This window comes from Agelaius phoeniceus, chromosome Z, assembly GCF_051311805.1.
Source record: "Agelaius phoeniceus isolate bAgePho1 chromosome Z, bAgePho1.hap1, whole genome shotgun sequence".
Taxonomy (NCBI): Eukaryota; Metazoa; Chordata; class Aves; order Passeriformes; family Icteridae; genus Agelaius; species Agelaius phoeniceus.
Window position 1 is genome coordinate 30,826,214 of NC_135303.1, and position 23,072 is coordinate 30,849,285.

At 38.3% G+C, this 23,072-nt stretch overlaps 1 protein-coding gene across 2 annotated transcripts in view; it reads left to right on the forward strand.

The window, feature by feature from the left end:
• DTWD2 (DTW motif tRNA-uridine aminocarboxypropyltransferase 2) overlaps nt 1-19,281 on the forward strand; it is a 70,754-nt gene extending 51,473 nt beyond the window's left edge. The window contains exons 5-6 of one of the 2 annotated variants that reach the window (XM_077171553.1): nt 9,609-9,737; nt 16,898-19,281. In XM_077171553.1, coding sequence (XP_077027668.1) covers nt 9,609-9,737; nt 16,898-16,984 — 216 coding nt within the window. In that variant the 3' untranslated portion in view covers nt 16,985-19,281. Of the gene's footprint in view, nt 1-9,608; nt 9,738-11,874; nt 13,492-16,897 lie in introns of those variants that run through there. The other variant, XM_054652686.2, reaches the window with a different exon arrangement.
• The last annotated feature ends 3,791 nt before the right edge of the window (nt 19,282-23,072 follow it).

Consider the following 23,072-nt stretch of genomic DNA (forward strand, 5'->3'; position numbering starts at 1 on the left):
CAGTTTATGTTGTATAGCAAACTGTCTAACATCTTGACAGTGGTTTACAATTAATGTAAAAGTAGAAATATAAAACCATTTGTTCATTTTCACACGGAAAACACCCAGAACAGAAGTAAAAGCAAAATATCAAGTCACTGTTGTCATATGGCTGTATCTTAATTAACTCTTATTCTGATTGCTCTCTGAATTTTTTATAAAATCTCCTATTCAATGAGCTCAGGAGATGCAGAGAAAAATACTTTTTCTCATCTCCACAGTTACGAGACTTCAGCAAGTGATGAGGGCTAAATAATAAATAGTGCCAAGTAGTAAATGAATTTTTTTTACAGTCCCCCTTTTATCTTTATGCTTTTTTCACTCTATTTTTATTTGTTACAGTTTACAATTTGCATGAGAGAAATTCAATACTAAATTTTGCCATAGAACCTAAATAAATGAACAATGCCCAGTTTAATTCTGCAAGGGAAAGAAGTATGATCATGAATAAAAAGTGCAGGTGGGCAGGAGACAAATCAGAAGCCAAGGCAACAAAGACCAGCCACAATGGTTGCAGCAGGGAAAACTGTATAAGGCTGGTCCTGGAAAGTATGGATTCAACCAACCATCCATCCGTACTCATGGAAGAAAAACACTGCACTTTCACTGACTTGTTCCAAGCACATTTCTTATCTATCTGTATATGACAGTAGTTGTACTAATAGTGATTTTACTAATAATCCCACAGAGTAGCCCAGTTGTCCTTAGGGTGAAGGAGGCCCTGTGAGCCTTGGCAGTAAATTTGTGTTTGTACATTATATTGTTTTTTCTCCAACTGTGCAATTTTTACTGTTGCAAGAAAACTTGTTTTCATTAAGTAAGTAGTTCATAACCTATCCTGTGTATGATGACTTGTAAGATAAATATAATGATTAACAGCTGTTACATATTGTGAAATGTTTGATGTGTTAAGTTTTTAGTTGTTGTCTTATTACAACCAAAACATAAAAAAAAAAAAAATTGAACTCAAGACAACAAAATGTTTTATGCTAGGACTGTTAGAAATTGCTGTTTAAGAAAACTGAGATCAAAGAGAGAGAACTGGGAATTATTTTGGGTCAGGATTGTAGGCATAGTTGAGATATGATGCTGAGCAATCAACAGTATTCTGTCCATGTGACATTTAGGTTAATTTGAATGACATTGGTCATTGACATTTTTCTGGTAAATATGTATTTATTACCTCTCAATACAGTGACATTTTCTTTGTGACTGAAAGGTGTGAAATGATTTACCAGATGTCAGATGTGTATGCTTCTTTATTCTTGGTGTTGTGTTCCACTGTGGGGAACTGTGAGGAGTTCTTTTAATAATGATGGTTGGGAACAAAATTAAGCCAAGCAGGGCAAACGTTGCATCTGTGAACCATTTATTGGTAATGAGAGAGCAAGATAAAAAGGAGTTACTCTACCAAAGAGGGCTAGAGAAGACAGAGCAAGAGGAAGAAAAATGGGATAGAGGGAGAACAGACAGAGGGAAGGAGAGAGCATTACCACCAGAGGTCAGGGAGTGCTGTCTGTGTCCATGAGGCACGGGCTGTGGACGGCTACTGTGGCGATGGGCAACCAGACACAAGGGGAGGGGTGCTCACAAGGGAGAAGGTCCAGAAATCTGGACAGAGTCACGGTGAGGATCACAGCTGTGGGCAGGCTCGGAGGCAGGCTGGGTTGGACACAGGTGGCTCAGCAGGGACAGAGAGGTGGAGCAGGCAGGGCGCTGGTCAAGGGCACAGGGAGGCAGGGCAGATGCGAAGGCGAGCAAGAGCTAGCGAGGACAGGAGAGCCAAAAGGCTGGGGCCAGGGCAAAAGTGTTAGGCTCAAAACGCCTCGACTCAAAAGCAAGTTTTGACAAGCAAGTCTCAAAAAGCAAGTCTCAAAAAAGCCCTTTGAATCACCAAGCCTCAAAAGCAAAAGGACAGCCCCAAGCCAAAAGCCTACACTCAAAAATCGTGTTTGAAAAGCCCCCCAGGGCGTCAAAAGGCAAAGAACAGAACACTCCCCCAGAGCTTCTTGTGCAGTTACTTTTTATGCCCTGGCTCCTCCCAAAGTCCATCTGCTGACAGGAGACCATTGGCCCAATGTCCCAGGGCAGTCCATTGGCAGAGACCTTTTGTCACCTGACTGGAGAGTGTCTCTGGGGTATAGTGTCTATGGTGTTCCCCTGCTGACTGCCCGCACCATGTGAGACATGAAATGGTTGCCAGGTGGAGTCTCCCCAGAGACAAGGCTTTCCTCCATCTTCTCCTAGCGACCTCCTGGACTTGTGCAACCTCTCTTCTACATGCCTCTGACAACCATTGTTGAGGCATAACAAAACTGAATTGATTCCTCACACTTGGGCAGAAGCTTTTTTTCTTTTCCTTTTCTCTCATAATTGTTGTCAAACCCTTCGAAAGATGTCTGAATATCCAGGTGCTAGAGCAATTCAGGAGCATTTGCAAATTTTGTACCGTTATACCCATATTCTCATGGGATAAGAACATTTCGTAAAAAGTAAACTGGAAATATATTTAATTTTGATTAAATTTGCTTTCCAATAGCTACATTAATTGAAGATTTTTTTATTCTTTTACTTTTTCTTTTCATGTTCCCTTCTTCTTCTGCTGCTTTTCCTCTGTCCAAGGAAGTGCCTACTGCTCTTCCCATACAGTAAGAAAACAAGAAATTACACAAAGCAAAAATAATTGGTAGGTTCCAAAGAACAGTATCATTGCATTGATGCTACATTTTGACACTGAGGTATTTAATTTTCATTTTCAATTTTCTGATATTTGCAGGTAATTATAGTTAAATGGCTGTAACAATACAATTAATTAATTTTTCTTTCTTTATTTCATGACCCCATTCTCTACGTTCATACTCTTTACACTGACTGAATTTACTTGCCACACTTTCCTCTTTTATTAATTATTAAAAGAATAGTGCTGCATAAAATATTGAACTGTTGGCTGACATTAATTTTTTAAATGTAAGCAGAGCAAGAGAGATATTACCAGAAATAATTTCTAGATTTTTTCTTCTCCAAATACAAAAAAATACAGTGCCTGGAAATTAACTGGAAATGCATAGTCATTTTACGAAGTGGCATGAATAACCTATATGACATGTACTTAAATATAATTATTTTTCCATAACTTAATGGCAATATTAAATTATTTATTTCCGTAGTTGTAGGTCAAATTGTGCATTTACAGAAACTGAGACCATAACCAGATGGTATTTCAATTATTTTTTACAGAATATATAGTCCAGATATTCCTAGGAGCATTTGCATCTTCTCTAAAGTCTTACCTGTGAATATTTTCGTTTCCTTACACTTTTACTGTCTGTTAGCTCTTCGTTTTTTTGACATTTTTATCTGCTTCATGCTGTGTTCTTTTACAGGAGGTAAAACTGTTCCTTTTGGGTTAGAGCTGCAGCTCATGTGCACTTGGACTTTATTTCAGTTATCTGTTTTCACTGAAGGCCAATCTATTTACTATTTAGCTTCCTTTAAGGATAGCAAGGCCTCCTGGTTGGTGGTGTTTTTTTGTTTCTTGCCTTTTTTTGGTGTTTTTTTGTTTTGTTTTGTTTTGTTTTGTTTTGTTTTTTCTTTCCTTTTGGGTTTTTTTTTTCTTCTTATGCTTGTAAATATTCATACAGGAAACGAAGGGGATTATACATGTCCCCTGGGGCTGATACTGTTCAACACCTTTTCTGGTGACAGGGACAGTGGCATTGAGAGCACCCTCAGCAAGCTCCCTGATGATACCACGCTGTGTGGGGCAGGGACATGCCCAAGGCAAGGGATGCCAGCAGAAGGACCTTGGACAGGCTTGGAAAGTGGAACTGTGGGAACATCAAGAAGTTCAACAAAGTGCAAGTGCAAGGTCCTACACCCGGGTCATGGCAATCCCCGACACACCCACAGGTTGGGAAGAGAAGTGATTGGGAGCAGCCCTGTGGGGCAGGACTTGGCAGAGATGGCAGATGGAAAACTCCACATGGGCCAGCAGTGTGTGCTCACAGCCCACAAAGCCAGACGTGCCCTGGGCTGTGCCAAAAGCAGCGTGGCCAGCAGGGCGAGGGAGGGGATTCTGCCCCTCTGCTCTGCTCTGCTCTGCTCTGCTCTGGTGAGACCCCATGGCAGGGTTGTGTCCAGTTCTGGTGTCCCCAACTTGCTCCTACATGGAACTGTAGGAGCAAGTCCAGAGGAGGGACATGAAGTCAATAAAGGGACTGGAGCACATCCCCTACAATGCCAGGCTGAGACAGTTGGGGATGTCCAGCCTGGAGAAGGGGAGGTTGTCTGGAGACCTCATGGCAACCTTGCAGGATCTGAAGGGGCCTGCAGGGAAGCTGGAGAGGGACCCTTCATCAGGAACTGTAATGACAGGACAAGGACTAATGGCTACAACCCATTCTTAGGCAACCTGTTCCAGTGTCTCACCACCCTCACAGTAAAAATTTCTTCCCAATATCTAGCGTAAATTTCCCTCTTTCAGTGTACCCATTACTCCTTGTCCTGTCATTACTATGTGTCTCCAATTTAGAGGCAAGGATGTCCTGTGAAACAGTGTCCAAAGCTTTGCATAAGTACAGGTAGACAGTGTCAATTGCTCTGCCCTTATCCACCAGTGCTCCCTTATCTACCAATAGCTCCATCACAGAAGACAAGATTTCCCCTCTGTAAAGCCATGCTGGCTCTTTCCAGTACCTCTTTGTTTTCCATGTGTCTTAGCATGGTTTCCAGGAGAATCTGCTGCATAAGCTTGTCTGGCAGATGAGACTTCTCTGTAGATCCCTAGATCTTCTGCTTTCCATTTTCAAAAATGGAGCTTATGTTTCCCTTTTTCCAGTCATCAAAGTCTTTAAAGTCATGCCCTCATGGATTGAGGGTTTTGTGACAGGTATCTACTTTTTCAGGCTGTCCATTTGTGACAGTTGCATGGCAGTTATTCCCTCCAGTATTTTAGAAAGAGAGTGCTCTTAAGATGTCACTTTAAATTAAAGCCAGGGTTTTGAACAAGATAATTTATTTATATTCTTGATTTAAATTTCAGTAGCCTGCTGAGACTAAATTTACTCAGCCTGTCTTCTCCAGCACAAAGTTAATTTTACTAACTGCATGAAATTTCTGTAAGATACGGAAAACTGTTTTTGCTTACAGGTAAAAGGTGCTTGTAAGCAAGGTGGATACTGAGTGAAAGATCTTCCCCTGCCTGTCACCCATCCTTTGTCTGAGGTTGTTTTTGCAGTAGCTTCCAGAGAATGCTCTTACTGCCTTAAGCACCTTGAAAGCAATTTTTTGTTAGGTTCTAGAAGGATGGGCAAGATAGCAAGATGTGATTGTACTCTCTCTGAGGTTTTTTCTGGTGCCTTTTGAGGTAGTTTAAAGAAATGGCAATTTTTTTTCTGAAAGGTATTTATTAATATGTCCATATTAATAAATAGTGGTTATTAATAAATAACCACTAGTTACTCATATTAATGTTTATTAATATGAGTAACTAGTGCCTATGTTAAGCAGGAGGACAGATGGTACTTTCTTCCTTCATTCTTGAAAAGTTAAGCAAATTAATTTCCAAGCTGACATTCAGGTTTTCAAAAGACACTATCAACATAAAGAGGAAGGGATCTTAAGTATTAAGTTTTTTATAGAAGCCACAGAAAAATATATTATGCCTCTGCCTTTTTTGAGATGTCTGTAGAACAGGCAAGAATTTTTTAGTGTGCCCTATGAGACAGATGTACTAACTTTTTTGAATTCTTGGTGATATATTATTTTTCAAGTATAATTTTGCATAATGTTGGGTTCTCTTGGAGAGTAAAGCTGGTGAGGATAAAGCTGGTAAGAGTAGTGATGAAGAAATTAACACAGAAAAGATAAAAAGATACTGATATTAAGGAGAGGACTTAGAGCTTTCTGCTAGACCTCCAGTTCTATTATTTAAAAGTAGAAATTGGTTTCCTGTTTTTACTGACTTAAATTTTTAAAATTTCAAACAGCAGGTCTTTGACCCCATCAAGGCAACACTTTTGCTCCTATCAATTTTGAACAGCTGAACAAGATCAGCTGGGTCTTTAGTTGCCTGGAACATTTTCAAGGAAGGCTCAGGAAGAAAAACTCTGCCCCAAGAAACACTGAAGGGTCACAATTTTTTCTGTGGTTCAAATCCTTTGTAAATGCTCAAAGGCTGTAGCATTTGCTGAGGAAATGGTGCATTGGCAGATAAGCCAGTGTTAAGTTAGTGTAACAGTTTGTGAGATTTGCTGAAATTCAGGCTTTTGAAGCAGGAGTCTTCAGTTACAGATAGAAATGAAACTTTATTTTATGTGTCGCTTCCTACTTCTGATGGCTGGGAAATTAAGTCCCCAAACTCCTTCACACTTACAGAGAGCAGATACACTAATTTCAGTGTCTTGGCTGAATTCCAGTGAGTAATTGCATTCAGATTATCTAAATTTCTCTCTAGTTTGAGTTGGCTGAGATAGTTTCCATCTTCTTTCTTGTTATTTTTGTGAGCAATATTAATCTGGCTGCTGTTTTTTCAACTTGTCATTTCTGTATTTTGATAGAAATTGATATTATTCCAAAGTGTACATATGATCTCCAAATTACTTTGAAGCAAAAACAAACAAGTTGTTGTATTGTGGTATCTGTCTTTTTATGGAGAAGCACTTCTAAAATGTCATAATTATTATTTTGAAATGTACTTAAACAGGGTATTTTTGTATACTCATTTTGAACTGAGATATTGAAGTCTGGTGTAGGAGGCAGACAGTCTGATTTTGTTTTAAATTAACTGTATGAATATTTCTGTAAATTTGAACTAAATTTGTTCAGCTGGATTTGAGAGACACAGGTGACAGATAAAGAATTAATGCACATAGATAATGCAGAAACTTGGATGAGATTGTTGCAATACAGTATCTGAAACTATTAACTGCACAAAAGGCAGTGCAAGTTTAGACCTCTTGGGGAAAAATTAAATAAGTCATCTTCCTACCCAATCAAGTCTGAGGACAAGTAAATATTTCATATGTCTAGGCATTTTTTCCAAGAAGATATCTTCCTATGTCTGAAATATTTAGTAACTATGGTAATTTGTTTTGGTTTCTGTATTGTTTCTGCTTTGTTTTACCATTCAGTTTATGCTCTGAATGGGTGGAGTATTGTATGTTTTATTGGTTCAGTAAATGTATCTAGTTTCAGATGGGAGCTTTGATGAATCTGTCCAATTTGCAGTAGACAAAGACTACCCTGACTGTATTTAGGTGACTAGGGATGATTTATTTAGGTTGTGCTGCTTTAAAGAGTAGGGTAAAATGCATGCTGAAAGAAGCCTAAGAGACAAAATTGTAGCTGGCAGTTGTCTTGATCACATATTCTTCCTCTGATCTCCACCACTCTCTATGGTATTTTAATCTTATCCCAAGGAAAGTGTAATTTTTCAGAAAAATGGATGGGGACACTTGTTTCCATCCTTTCTCTTTCTACTCAGGAAAGAAGAAACTTGTTGCTGCTGCTGTTGCTGTCAGTACTAGAAAGTTGCCTTTTGTGCCTTGCCAGTTGTTTGAGAGCTGCAGTTACACACATTTTGGCTCCGTGGTTGTGTGGCAGTGTATAGGCCCCTTTTCTTTAGAAGTTGTCTTGCAATCATTGATAGTTTTTCTTTCTCTGGAATGTTGATTATTTCAAGTGTTTTTCAGCATGAGACCCAAGGAATGAAGTATAGAAAGCAGCAAACAGAACTATTCCTAACTCCTAGGAAAAAAACCCTCATGGCGCTGTCCAAGGGAGGGGCAAACCAGTGGGCCTGCAGGTGCTCCATCAGGTGGTTTTAGCCTCTGGAGATGTACTCCATGAAGAATGTAGCTGTCAGCTGTTGAGAAAAAGGGGTGAATATATGTCTGCTTTGCTGCTCAAGACATGTGTTGGAGAAGTGATGGACTGAGTTCACTCTGTTTTTTGATACCTAGGTAGAAGTTTCTAAGTGGTCCCTACTTCTTCCAGCATAGTTTTCTGTATACTTCAATTAACTAGGCTTCCTACTCTGTTGTGGTGAAGACATGTTCACAGAGAGAAGGCATAAAACCAAAATGAAAATACTATCTTCTTTTTCTTTTCATTATCTACACTGATGTCTACATTCTACATTTTTTCTTCCTCTGAAGTAATTTTATTCTTTTCTGGTTTTTCCATGCCAAATTGAAGAAGATAGGCAAGAAAAGCTTAATTTTTCTGAATTTTCCTATATTTGAGTAAATTGACTTTTTATAGCTAACTTGCTTGTGCTTTCCAGAATGCCTTTTGCTCTTTTCTTGTTTCCTTTTTTTTTATTTTACTATTTTAAATTTCATTTAAATTGGGGTAAGTAAGGCAGTGGAATTTCATCTGACTTATTTATGTCTCTTCAGCAGTCTGGAATTTCTCCTTTTATAAATGGGATACCTTGAACTTTAAGGCATGGGTAAAATTGCTTGTAAGAGAGATGAAGGAAAATAAAATATTTCAAATAAAAGGAAAAACAAGAAAAGTGGAGGAGGAAAGTATTGAATAAAGTGAGGAATGGTGAAAGACTTCTGGCAGGCAAAATGGGAACAATATTATGGCCATGGGGGATCACTCACTCATTTTTTCAAGAAGCAGAAAAATAAAAGACAAATAAAAGACTCATTCATGGGATGAGTTTAAAAAAAAAGAAAATTAACTTACTCTTTTATAACCATGTGTCTGGGTTTTTTGTATTGCACTACAATGTTGTTGGAAAAAGAACTGAGAATTTTTGGTTAAGAATATTGACAATATTGCTAAAACATTATTTGTTTTGCAAATTGCATTTTAGATATATGTGGAGATGGAAATCTTAGGAATACAGGAATAATATCTGAATTTTCACACAGAGTCAAGTAGTGTAAATTGGGTGTTGTTTCAACCACTTTTTAAAAACTTGGTAAAAGCTTTTGGAGCTATTGGTTGAATTAAATTTCCTTTTCTTAAAATCCTTTAATTTTCAAGATAGCGTAAAGTGTTTATCACTTCAGGTAGAGCCAGTAAATTATTTTCAGACAGGATTTTGTTAAATAAATAGTTCTAATCAATCTAATTAGCCTAATTTGTTATGTGAATAAATAGTTTCTAGAAGTCTGAGATTCAGAACTTTGACAAATAATATTTTGCCAAGATAGAAAATGTTAATGACTATGTGGCTGTTGTAGCTTGCATGTTTTTGTGTGTTTAGAGTAATAAAAAAAAGCATAAGTGAATAAATCTCTTTTTGTTATAGCATATATATACGGCAATTGAAATCAGTTGCTGAAATTCCACTTAGTCTTTCTCTAACAAAAAATTGTATTTCCTTTGCACAATTATACAGTTACAGTTGTGCAGTTTTTATTTGTGATGGTGACTCATGTGTATTGCACTGAACAATAGCATGGCAATGGCATTTGGAAGACCAAAAAGCAAAAAGAAAAGAAGATGAGTGAACACAGAGGGAAAGGGGATGTGTTTTGCTCGGTGTAGAGAATAGCTATCTCATGTGTTATCCTGGCCCGTTTATTTTACTAGAGTTTGCTATTTTTCAGGTGCAGTTAAAACCCAGTATTTCCAGTCAATATGTAATTCGTACACAACCAACAAACACCTGTCTGTCTACTCTTGAATGTGCAGCTGTTGCTCTTTCCATCCTGGAAAAAAATAAGAGTATACAAGAGGTATGTAAACTTAAATACCTGAATTTTTCTTTTATGAATGGTACAGGGGCAGTGAAGGTACTTAGCTATTAATGTAAAACTTGACAGTTAAAATCTTAATGACAGTTGTAATAGTTTTGTTGCATAGCCAACTAAAACAGGAATGCAGCAATGGATACAATTTTTCATTTATTAACTCTGGAGTGTTCAAATTGCTGTGACTCTTTCACGTTGTGCTCCAACAGTGAACACAACAAAGTGATCTTTAACTCTGAAAAACCTAATTCATTTTGTGACAGGAGATAAGGTATGTTACTGCATGGAAAGAGGTAAATTGTTTTCTCCAAAAATGAGACAGCAGAGATGATCTGAATTCCCCCTTACAGCTATCTCGAAGATTTAATGCTTTTTTAAACCATGTCTTCTGATCTCCTGCATTCCTCGGTCATGGAATGTAACCCACTGGGTTATGTCTGCCTACCAGCTGGCTCACAACTCTTACATGTCACTGGAGGAATTTGGGACTTAATAGTTCTTGAGTTTAAGTTTATCCCAGGTCAGAGAATACTAATTGGACATTAGCCTTTCCTTGTAAATTGTGATCCCACTAGTCTGTGATGGAAGAGGTCATTAAGAAAATGTCCTTCTTAATCTTTTGTTGCTGACATTAGTAATATCAATTTAATAAGCCCTCTGAAAAACACCTACAAGTACTTTTACACCACTGAGCCAAGTCTGCAATTCAACTGTGTGCCCAGAATTCAGTAGTGAATGATCTGTGAAAAAAGATTTAAAGCCCATCCATGTACCCCTACATGCTCTTCTTCACCCTGGAGTGCTCATACTGCTCTCCATCAGCTAGCTAATATTTTCATATATTAGGTATGAAACATCTGCCTATTAAAAAAAGCGCCCAGGTCAAAAATTGCTCCTGCAGCTGGCATAATATATAGAATGCCATCTCTGTGTCTGCCTCTATGACACTAGACTCACCTTAATATTAAATTAATTGGATATAAAACCCAGATTTGGACAAAGTGTATAGACACACAAGAAAATAAGGCTCAGAAATTGGAACTCCAAGTAAAGATGATTTTCAAGAAACTTGTGTATATATGTGGGGTTTTATATTTACCTTGTCCTTTGTTGTGCTAGGGCAACATATTTTTCCTTCGCTAGAACTTCTGTCTTACAGTGAATGCTTAGTTAATGTCTATAGTTACCAGTCTTATATTCTGATTCACCCCTACCACTGAGAATTGGCCCAGCCTACTTTTCAAAGAGAAAATTTCTGTTTTCTCTAAGCATTGCAGTAGCCAAGAGCTACATTAATGCATTTTTTATACCATCTCTGAACTGAGTGCTATTCCCAGCATATGAGACAGTGAACTGAAGTTGAGAGCCATGGAAATTAAAAACGTGCTGGTTTGGTACCCAGTATGTCACTTAATTTTCCTGTGTACTCTTAAGAGTCATATTTTTCTCAGTAGAATCTCAGCTCCTGCTGACTGCAGTTACACATGTGATTGCTTTACACCTTTACATCTGCACATGGGGCCCCCCTGACTTAGCCAGGCAACCAGAAAATGAAGAGTCTACAGTTAGGGACCACTTGAGATACATTTGGTTTGTGTGGCTTCATTAATCCTACGCAATACCTCTGGGCAGAAGCATGGACACAGTTGTGTCTCCAGGATTGCAGTCCAGGTACCTTGATCATGAGTCCCTCCTCTCTTCCTAAAACCCTTTCTCAAGAGATTTTTGTGCAAGCCCAAGCAGCTAAATTATTGTGACTTATTCTATTGCAGCTTGTTGACCGAGCCACAGTGATTGATTGTAGTCCATTGCTGAGGTCAGCTCAAAGCCATAACTTACAGTAATCTGGCTAGGGCTGAAGTCAAGATTGAGTGGTTCCAAAGGAAGGAGTGAGGGATGGCACCATGCAGGTTGTGTATGACTGCTCTGTGATTCTTTCTGTTCAGGTCCACCTTTTGTGTCTCCAAAGGGTATATTTTAACAGCATTTATCGTCCAATTTGTATTTTATTAGCATTTTTAAGTAGTCATTGAATTAAAAAAATGATAATAATTGATGTCTCTAAAATACCTTTCTAAAAGCTTGGGGTTCTTTTGTCCCCCACCCCTTCATGTTTCTGCAGACTATACTCCATCCGCTTCAAGCTTTATGCTCTTTCCAACTTCAGCATGGTGCCCAGATCCATCACAGCAAGGAACATCTTCTCAAAAATGGCTTATATGACAAGCCCATGCCAAAGAATAAACGCAAACTCAGAAGAATGGAGCTTCTAGTGAATAATATTAAAATATAAGAAAGCTGTACTGACTGTACAGAGGGGTTTATTTGCAGCTAGCAAATGAATATGAATCTGGATTTGATCCAAACAGTTGACTATACTCTAATAAAAGAAGTTTTAGGTCGTTCTTAGGCAAGAGTTTATCCACCAGTGTTACAAACAGTAATGGACGAGCTTTTTTATTTATGTAGTAACCCAGGTGCCTTTGTTCAGATGATGGAGGAGCATTCTCATTTCCTGTAGAGAAGAGGAAGAAAACTGAACTTAATTTAGACTTATGTTATCGCTTGGGTGTCAGATATGATCCTCAGTATGACTGGATGAATTTATTTTGGAGAGGCTTTTACCAGTACAAAAAGACAAGAAATATGAATACGGATGTGATAGAATGGTAAGGCCTCAGCAGTTAGAATAATGTTGAATTACTACTGAGCTTTTTAGCTTCAGTATCTAACTAGAGTAAACTTTAAAAGCATAATTCCCGATATTCTTTAGTTCAGATGAACATAAGGCATGTTATTTGGACACTTCTTTCTAACTTTGAGATTTTTATTTCTTCTATAATTAGAACTCCTTTTTGTAAATTTACATATTTTTTACAATGCAGTCAGGTTTAGTTTCTCCCAGACTTAATTTTTAAATTAAGTCTGCATATGTTTTTACAAGAAATTGAACAATTCTGACTTACAAAAATAAAAGTAGAAATTGTGATTTTTGGAATTATAACTCAGGTGCTTTGCTTTTACTTGAGCAAAAATTAGTCTTCCACAGATGGGGAGATGTTGTGGATGTAAATACATCATACTCATACTCTGACATACAATGACTATGCTACTAAAGGAATTAAACAAGCCCAGTGTAAACTGCTCTGTAAGAAGTATGATGCAATGACAAATGATTATGTCTGGGTACTGCCAACTAACATAATTATAGATCCTCTAGGCTTCATGTGTTTAGTTTTTCACTTCTAACAGTGATATAAATGTACTTCTTTCTAATGAGAATTGCTAGAAGCAGAAGAATTGGGTATTTTTACAGGTTTTCTGAAATATTTTATGATCTGGAGGGAAAAGTAAAGTGAAGTAAAGGTTCTGATACTCCTTTCTTCTACATAGATGCCTCCTGCATTTAAGAGATTAAAATGCTTAATGTTTGTCTTTACTGTCAGTTCCCCTCTAGGTAATAACATGAAGCTAATTGGGTACTAATTAGTCTTAGAAAAAGATATTTTGTCTTTAATTTATGATCTGTAAGATAAGAAACTACAGGAATGGGGTGGGGGTGGGATGAGGGGATGTGTAAGCATAACTAACTGAAAGCTTTTCTGCAATTAATAAGAGAGGTCAAAATTAGGTCAGAGATTAGCTAAGAAGTTTTAGTTAACCCTGAGCTAGTAGTGACCTTTTGTTTAGGCATGGATAAACAATATAATTTGTCTGGCTATGTGAGCAAAGCTTATATAAGCTTATATAACCTTTTCCTCTTCTCCCGGTCTAGATAAATCCGGTATCTGTCACTAAATTCAGCAAAGCTGAATTAGTTTTGACAAATCTGAAGCAAACCAGTCTCATATGATTAATGATAGCATAGATGCACTTTTGTTCACATTGGAACAGAGCAAGGGCATGTTTATTCCTGTAGCACACCAGTCGCCAGGCTAACTTGGAGTCTGAAGTTGTAGTCTTGTGTAATTTGTGTGCACAGCCTTGTGTGGGATGCTGTGTCCACTTACCTGCTGGACTGGTAATCTTCCTTCCCTATGCCCTGGGACATGGTAAACATGGGTATCAATTAAGCTTTATTGTTCATGCCATATTTACATACATGGATGATGTTTGCATATAATGTTGTATATGTTAATTTAATTTACCTTATTTTAAATTCATCTCCAGAAGCAGTGTATCTTTTGACTTACATTTTGAAGTTTATTTTACTAGGCAGAAGATTTAATGTGTCTTTACATAATATGTGAGTTTATATTATAGAGAACAGAAAGAAATTTGTATTACAGCTGGGATTCATAGCCATCTGCAAAATGCCTTAGAATTACAGGATCAGAGAAATAGTTGCCTTAATTGAGTTATAATCCTACATTAAATACTCTTCTGTGTGGAATCTGTGCAGAGTTTTCATGTTTTTCGGCAATGGACAAATTCTGCACGGCCTACAGAAAGCACTTTTTCACTTTGTTGATTCCTCTTGGTCTTTTAATTTTGCTCCTGTGGATAACAGGATTTTGTAGGATCTTCCATGCTGGATGCATGGAAGCTTTTAATTGCTAATTTCCTCTGTTGTACAATACCAGATCAATCAAGATGCAACAGTTACTGAAAAAATTAAAAACAATGTATTGGAAACCTCCAGGCATTTTAATTTTTTGAGGTTTTTTTGTATGTCCCAGCTTCCCAGCTCAGTTATAATGTAATGAACATTTAAGTGCAGCACAGCAGTCACATGAAGTTCAGTTTCAGATTTGTTTGAAGCTATTAGACACAAAATACAGTACTTTTTCGGTGGAATTTGCATGATTTTGAAAATACGCACAGTGTAAGAGGAAAAATTTAGAAAGTTTGTTTTCAGGTCTTTTGGATTCAGAATTTGCCAATAAATACATTACCTCAAAGAAATGAATACTCTGAAGTCCAAACTCTCTTGACAGAAGCTATGTGTGATGATGAAGTAGCATTCTTTGTAAGCAATTTCATTAGAATAAATTTAATTTGCAATTTTACTTTGCTGGAATGGTAAATCCATTTCATTTTTCCCTTACCAAAAGATTAATGAGTGAAACCCACCAGTCTAACCAGATATTGATTAAAAATGAAGGAATGTATTTGCTTCTTATGTTTGGTCCTTTGTCCTTGTCCACTTTGTACTCCAAATATTGCTACCAAAATGAAATCTGCTTTCTGTGTGCCTCAGCCTTATGTGTTGGGAAATCGGTGGCATGGATAGCAGGCTTTTGAACACATGCAAATGTTTCTCAAAGGTGAACACCATATTTTCATGGAGTAAGTCTATGAAAAAAGACAAGGATGGAAATGTTATAAAATAAGAGCACAAACTACAACTCCCCTTTTGTTTCGAATGCTTTCTTATTAAGGAGATGCTCAGGACAAACATAAATGTATTTTTCTTCAACATTGTACTTATGTTGCCTCATAACCCATACTACCAATAAATTACTCTTTTATTAGTTTTTCTTGAGATAAAAAGGAAACTTCAAGTGACTTCAAAAGAGGCAAAAATTATTTTAAGACCAAGGGTTTTCTTCTCAACTGCTACACTAGATAAAAAGTTGCTTATGTTGCATTATTTTCTACAACTTCCCTGCTTCTTTTGTAATTTAATTAAAAACTGGACTTCTTAAAAGAGATAGTGGTTCATGCTTTTCTCTTGATGTTTGTGTGTTTTATGTCTATATACATGAATGCAAATAAATTATATATTTGTTTCTGCCTCAAAGCAATAAAATACCTAATTTACTGTGGTATGTTCCACTGCATCTCTTCAGAACTGAATTTGTTCACATGTGCTGATATTACAAATCCTAGTCCTTTTTTCTGTCTTTTTAACACCTTTCAATCAGTTAATGAAGAGATACATCTTTGTGTATGCTATTTGAAGAAAAATGGTTCCTTTGTTATTCAGTGAAACCTGCATGAAGACTAATGTGCTGTGGCAATTTCTCAAGCATTTCAGTTTCAGAGCCCTCTTCAGTCTTTCTGCAGTGGTGACTGACTGCTGTTTGGTGCCACACAAACATGCACATCTTCCCACCCTGAAACACCACCCAAGTGCTGCATCCCCAGTTCTGTCCCCTAGTAGCTGCAATGAGAAGAAAACCAAAATAACAGAACTGTTTCTGTTCTTTTGCACCCATTTCTTATCTCCCTTCTACAAAATGTGCACTTCAGGGACTTTCATATTGCTTTGGTTATGGGGTTTGTTCCTTGTATTCCAATTCACAATCCTTCCAGACTCCCAGCCCTGAGAGCTGCTGCTTTTGTCTCATAGGCACAGATAACGTACAAAAATAAAGAGAAGAGTATGTGTTTTAAGTAGGATGAGAGACTGTTGTGGTTTAACCCAAGCCAACAGCTAAGCCCCAGGCAGCCACTTGTTCGCTACCCCACCAGCAGGATCGGGAAGAGAACGAGAAGGGTAAAAGTAGGAAAACTCATGGATTGAGGTAAAGACAGGTAAATAGGGAAAACAAAAGTCGTTCACAACAGCAAAGCAAAATAAAGAACTAATTCACTGCCTCCTGTGGGCAGGCAGGTGTTCAGCCATCTCGACAGCAGGGCCCCATCACGTGTAATAGACTTGGGAATACAAATGCTGTCACTCTAAACATTCCTCTCTTCCTTCTTCCACTAGCTTTATGTGTTGAGCAGGATGCCATGCAGCCTGGAATATCTCTTTGCCTGTAAGCATCTGCGAGTTGGGGTCACCTGTCCTGGCTGTGTCTCCTCCTGGCCTCCCATGCCCCCACAACTTCCTCACCAGTGTGGCAGTACAAACAGCAGAAAAGCCTTGGCTCTCTGTAAGCCCTGCTCAGCAATAACAAAACATCTCTGTATTATCAACCCTGTGTCCAGCACAAATCCATAACACAGCCCATATTAGTCACTGTGGAAGGAAATGAACTCTACCACAGCCAAAACAAGTACAGAGACTTAGGTAAAAGTTGTTTCTGTTGTTAGTGTATGTTTGCTATAAAGCTTGGTACTTGTCACTGTGGCTTGGTATCCCACATAATACCAGGATTCTCCTGTTTATGAAGTATATCTTAGGTTAGCTGCATTGGTTTAGTGGTTTAATATTTACTAAATATTTCTTTGAATTCCATTGTATTTCCTAACAGATGCTAACTACCTTTGTATGTGGGAAGGTACCTCTGTCAGTAAGCAGCAGCAGAATTGCTCTACCTATGGGACCATGGAAGCAGTAACAGAGAGCCTCAGAAGCTGTAACTGAAAGATTCTTTTGGACTTGAATGCTAAGATTTGCTCTCAGTGAAGAGAGATATTAAAGAGTATATACAAGTTACTTAAAGCACATGAAGACATACCAACTTCATGTGTTAGTGGAAGAGAACTACAAAAATATTTTGCAAATTAATAATATATAAACCATTTTCTGCTTATATACTTGAATGGAAATATAGATAATGTATTTACAAAATGCATTTTAATTTTAGAAGTTTATCACCATTTTGAAATATGTTTTACAAGGAAAATTAAATTTCTTTGAAACAAAAAGTCTTGCTTTTAGTTGCTTGTTTTCCTTTTATTGATGACTCATATATATATATGTATATAAAATGCGTAGATAAAAGTAAAAATAAATTTCTAGTGAGATTTTTATATGTTCTTTTTAAAGATATTTTAAGATGGATATACTGAGAAATAGGTCATATACCTGTCGTGATTAAGCATTTGCAGAATTGAGGTCATGTACATTACGTTTGATTTTTTCCATAATTACCAGCAGAAGGTAATGAGGAAAAAATTATACTGTTCTATATTAATGTTTCAGCTTATGGTGCTTCATTATACTTGCAGTAGTCCTCTAAGGGATTTTAAGTTCATCCAAAATCAAGTTCCCTGTTTTTTTCAGGGATTAGATAGGATGTCTTCAGTCAGTGCTAGATGTGCTGGTGTATGCCAAGTATGGAGTCAGTATTGTGGGGAATACTAGGTTCAGATGAAAAGTTCATTCCTATATTTTTCCCTAGAAAGATTATGTGGATTTTCTTTTTCACAGCAAATTAAATTCCATAGAGTAGTGCCTGGTTTGCTTTTGTGATGTTTTTTTCATGGGTGTTTAATAGAACTGTACATAACTGGAATCTTACTAGTCATTCTGTTTCATTCTGAAATGTATCAATAATGGATTAGTTAATGAAAGGTGCTAGTAGTCAGGTACTTGCCAAAAACATTGAACACTTGTGGTCTGTGACCCTTGCCTTATCCAAAGACACTTTCTTTAATTTCTTTGAGCAGGCATTGGTAGTAGATGAAGTACGTACTTCAGTTATCTTGAAACTGTTGTGAGATTATCATTCTCTTGGCTTTGTTCACCTGTGTCCTGCCAGACAGACAACATTTCTCCCCTCTGGGGAGCACTTACCTGCCTGTGATCATTGAGAGTTTCTTTAGCCCAGCAAGCTGAACCTACACCTCAGCCTGCAAAACTAAATCCTCCCTGCCTGTTCAGACAGCAATCATGTTTCCTTTTGACCCTGTTGTCACTGTGGGATCACAGATGATATTTTGCAGAGCTATTCTGGTACTGTTGGGGCATTATGTGCTTTTGGTATGAGAAAGGTGAACATACAGGGGATTTATCTGAAATGGAAAAAAGAAAATGTCAGTATTGTCTGATAATAACAGACAAAATATGAAAGCAAACTTTTAAGGGCCAGATTTTACACTTTACCTAAGAGCTCCTAACAAGTGTTCCTTGCTTATATACCCTTCTCAAGAAGCGTGGAAAATCACAGCCCTTCTGTTGCAGAGAATAGAAAAACAGTTCTGTCTTTCTGCCTTTATAAGTATTTCTGTCTCTGGAGGCATGTATCACTTCCAAGATGGGGGAAAGGGTCATGACTATAGTGTAGCTCAAAACTGTAATGCTGAATATCACAGCTTTAAAAGTGAATCTGTGCATGGATGTGGCCTCTTCTTTAGGATATTTAAGGACATCAGGAGAAATGTAAGTGTACTTAATAATCTGGCAAGGAACATTCACTTACCTGTCAGCCTTGTTGACTTCAGACATAAATTGCTCTAAATTATTGCTGTTGTTTTCATAATGTGTGTATGAGAAAATGGTACTAAGTCGAAGTGATAATGAAGTTTGAGGAGAGGGAATTGAGTATTTCTGGTTCTTTTTTAAAGGTAATTCTAAAATTCAGGAGCACAAGACAAATTGCTAGAGGAATTGAATTAGATGTGGAGAGCTGTATGAGTAACAGAATAAGAGAGTGTCTGACTCTTAATTTGCATCTGCTCTTCCTAGCACCTTGAAATCAGAAAAAATTGTAATGTGAATTTCATAACATTTTAGAGAATTTCATAACATTTTGGATTCAGTCTTCATCTTAATATTCTGTTGAAATAAATGGTTTTTTAAAAAATGTATTGTGCTGCTCTTTTTGGAGATATGAACTTTTCTTTTGTGAAGTTTCGGAGTATACTGTAGTGGTTTGGATTAAATTCACTGCGAGTTTTACAGTTAGTAGATTTTTAGGTTAGCTGCGTTGGTTTAGTGGTTTAATATTTACTAAATATTTCTTTGAATTCCATTGTATTTACGGGGGTTTTTTGCCTGTAAAATACTGACCATATTCTCTGCCCAATATTACTGAAGCAACCAGAGAAGATGGAAAGCTAGTTGCATGCTGTATATGTTTTCAGCTTTCATGATGAAATAGAGTCCTCCTGAAATAATTGTATAAATTGTGTCTATTCAATATCAACAGGTGATATTCATTTCCTTTATAAGTTCATCCAAAATTATGGTCATATTAGTGCCTTTATTTTGAGACAATTACTACTTCATAAAAGTAGATGTTTGGCAAGTAGTTACTTATACCAAATTTTATTTATGTCAAAATGTTACTAACGTCTACCTATTTGTATTTCTTCACTAATTCTTAAGAACTTTGTCCTCTGCCCAGCAGGTTGTCCATCTTCCAGTCTAAGGTTCTGCTCCTGATGTGTGTCAGGTAATCCATGATCATGAATAAATTCTTCATACGCCACTTCTTTCTTGGGGGAAAAATGCAGTGCTTTTGATTAACAACAGAACTTAATAAAGGGGAAAAAATAAAATATGACAGGGGTATTCTGCTGAGTGATTCTTCCAGTTAAGTTGATGATTTCTACAGGAGCATGCCTCATGAATAATTCAGGTAAGATGGAAGCAAGTGCTTTGCTGGCCAATGATTCAATGAAGAAATTGTGTTAGAACCAAAGCATTCTATGTAAAATGCATGATACTCTTAATGTATATGTTTAAGTATTAATATGTTTTGTCCTATAGGATAACCAGGGTGCAGTAGGGTTGAGCCCCAAACAGGATTAATGTATATCACTTCTGAAGCTGTCATAAACGCTCTGTTTTAAAATGGAACTGAGGGGAAGGTTACTGTTGTTTAACATAGCAGCAGGCTCCAGTTCTCAGGCAACCTGAACTGGTTTTCAAAAGAGATCCAAAATTTTACAGATGGCTATGAAAGCTCTAGTGAAGAAGCAGATACTCCACTCTATGTTGCTCTGCTTCCTGAAGAGTTAAATTTCTTTGAGTAAATAATCTGAGCAGCAACACAAGCAAGCTTTAATAGAAACATCTTTCAAATGTGATCTATGGTAGCTCATGTAAGAAATGCATAGTAAATACCAACTGTTGTGTTTTAATTTCCATATTCATTAAATAAATATATTTGTTGTGCAAATATGCCTTGTTGTGAATGCAGCCACTGGATGCTTGAGTTATATAGAGGATAATGACTTTTATCTGAGAATCTTTGAAGAGTTTGAAGACATTTCTTAATTTCTGCATTTTCACTGTAGTGCTAAAACATGCTAACTTGCTTCCTATGCTTAAAAGGAGTTTTTGAGAAGTTAATGGATTGGTTGCGCCATTCCTATTTGTTTGTTCCATTAGTGCTGTTTGGTAAGGCTGGAGTTCATGGTGCAGCATGAACTGTGTGTGTTGGAGGCCTCCCTGAGGAATGTACAGCTGGAGACTGCCTTTTGCTTCCACTTTACCTTCACTGTGGCATTGCACACTGGCATAAGGACTCCACTGCAGCATGTAAAATTTGTTTAAACATCCCAGAAAATGTGTTGTAATGTGCAGTGGCATTCAAAATTTCACTGCAATATCTGGATAGTTACTGCAGAAATTCTTTTCTCCTTCTTAGCTATGTTATCCCAGAAGTTCTGCCAGCATCGCTGACAGGCTCAATGTTGGTCAGCAGTGGGTCTGTCTTGGAGCCAGCTGGATCTGGCTCTATCTGACATGGGGGAAGCTTCTGGCACCTTACTACAGAAGCCACCCCTGAAGCTTCTCCCTTTCCCCCTCCCAAACTTGCATCAGAACTGCAGTACTGTGTGCTTGCACTGCTGACAGCCCAGATGCAGGACAAAGTTCCCATGCCCAGAGAAGCACACACATTTAACAAAGACCAAGATCAAGGAAAAATCTGCAGCTTTAAGGAGTACAGGGACAGCAGAAAAGTGGCAGCTCTCTTGGGATTTGAGCACCCGTGGTATCTTTGTGCTGCGAGAATGGTGAACTGACCCTAACTCAGAATAACCCACTGATGATCTGGCAAGGATTCCATGATTAGGACTTCAGAGGAAGACGATCCTCCCAAATCCTGAGACCACATCAGTGTGACCCAAGGGGAAAAAACCTTCCTTACTGCAGATGCGGGGCACCAATGTTGTTGTGATGCTGCAAGAGCAGCAGACAGTAAATTACCCACAATGGCCCAGGGGGATTTGCCAATCTGCCACAGGGCGAAATTCCTTCCTAACACCAGAGCTGCCCATTTCCCAAGCTTGTGAGCAAGCCCAGACCAGAGACTTCTCCTACTGACGCACAAGCAGCCAGGTAGCTCATGAGCTGAGCGCAATGTGCCATCAGCCTGGAAGAGTCTAGCAGAGCCCTTCCCCATTAGGACCTTGGGAGAGCCTTCAGCACAGGGCTTGGACACTCCTGCAAGCCACACTCCTTCCCTTGGGCTTATGTGAGCAGAGGGCATCACCCTAGGACTTGCTGTGACAGTCCTTGCAGTCATCTCCTGCTCTGCTCATGCTGCTCATAAAGCTCAGGAGTGTGGGAAACGTCCAGCCTTGAACCTCTGCAGAGTCACCTTCCCAAACAATTGCCATGGTTTCTCCAAGAGAAGGCAGGCAGTGCCTCGGGGTGATGGAGAGCTGCTACTCTTCTGTGCAGCACGACAAGCAACAGGTCATGGCACAGGTCACTGCATTCAAGAGCAACATAAGAAGTATGTGGAACTGTTGGAATGAGTCCAGAGGAGTGCCATGAAAATTACCAGAGAGTTCGAACACCTCTGCTATGAAAACAGGCTCAGAATTGGGGTTCTTCATCCTGAGGAAGGAAAAACCTTCAAGTACATAAAGTGACAGCATCAGGCACAGCACCAGGCATGGCATTGCCAGTTGGATGAGGGAGGGCATTGTGCTGCTCTACTCTGCTCTGCTCTGCTCTCCTCTGCTCTGCATGGGAGCAGCCTCACCTCAAGTGCTGGGGGCAGCTTTGGGTGCCATAATGTAAGAAAGACATAGAGCTGTTAGAGAGTGTCCAAAGGAGGGCAACCAAGACCGTGAAAGGTCTCAAGAGCAAGGCTTACAAAGAGGAGCTGAGGTCACTTAGCACGTTCAGGCTGGGGAAGGCTGCCAGAGATCTCATTGTGGTATACAACTTCCACAATGGGCAGTATTGCTGTCCCCTATCTGGTGACAGTGATAAGATGCAAGGAAATGGAATGAAGCTGCTGGCTGGACTCTAGGAAACTAAAGTCCTTCCCTGAGAGGGTGGTCAGTCACTGGGACACTGTTGCCTGGGGAAGTGGTCATCATGTCAACAAGCCTGACAGAGTTCAAAGGCCTAGGTATTTAGACCCAATAATCCTTAAAAGGGTCCCTTCCAACTTTAGGGATACTGCAGTTGCATTATTCTACTACACATCTAAGGTAATTGCTTGAAATACCACTAAACACTATTTCCCCATTACTTGCAACGTAACAGCTTTCTGTTTTTAAACAAGTTGACAATTTGTACTTGGCAGATTTTGTTATGAATAGAATTAATTGTGTATAGCTCTTGCATACTGTCCTTGTCTTTTGCAGTGTGCCATCTAGGATATAATAGGTTTAATTAAACCTACTCAGTTTGACAAAACATGTTTTAATGATGCTCTGTAATGCTAGAGATTTTGCATTTAATAGCACTTAGAACATATTGACACACAAAGCAGTTGTGACATGTTTATATTT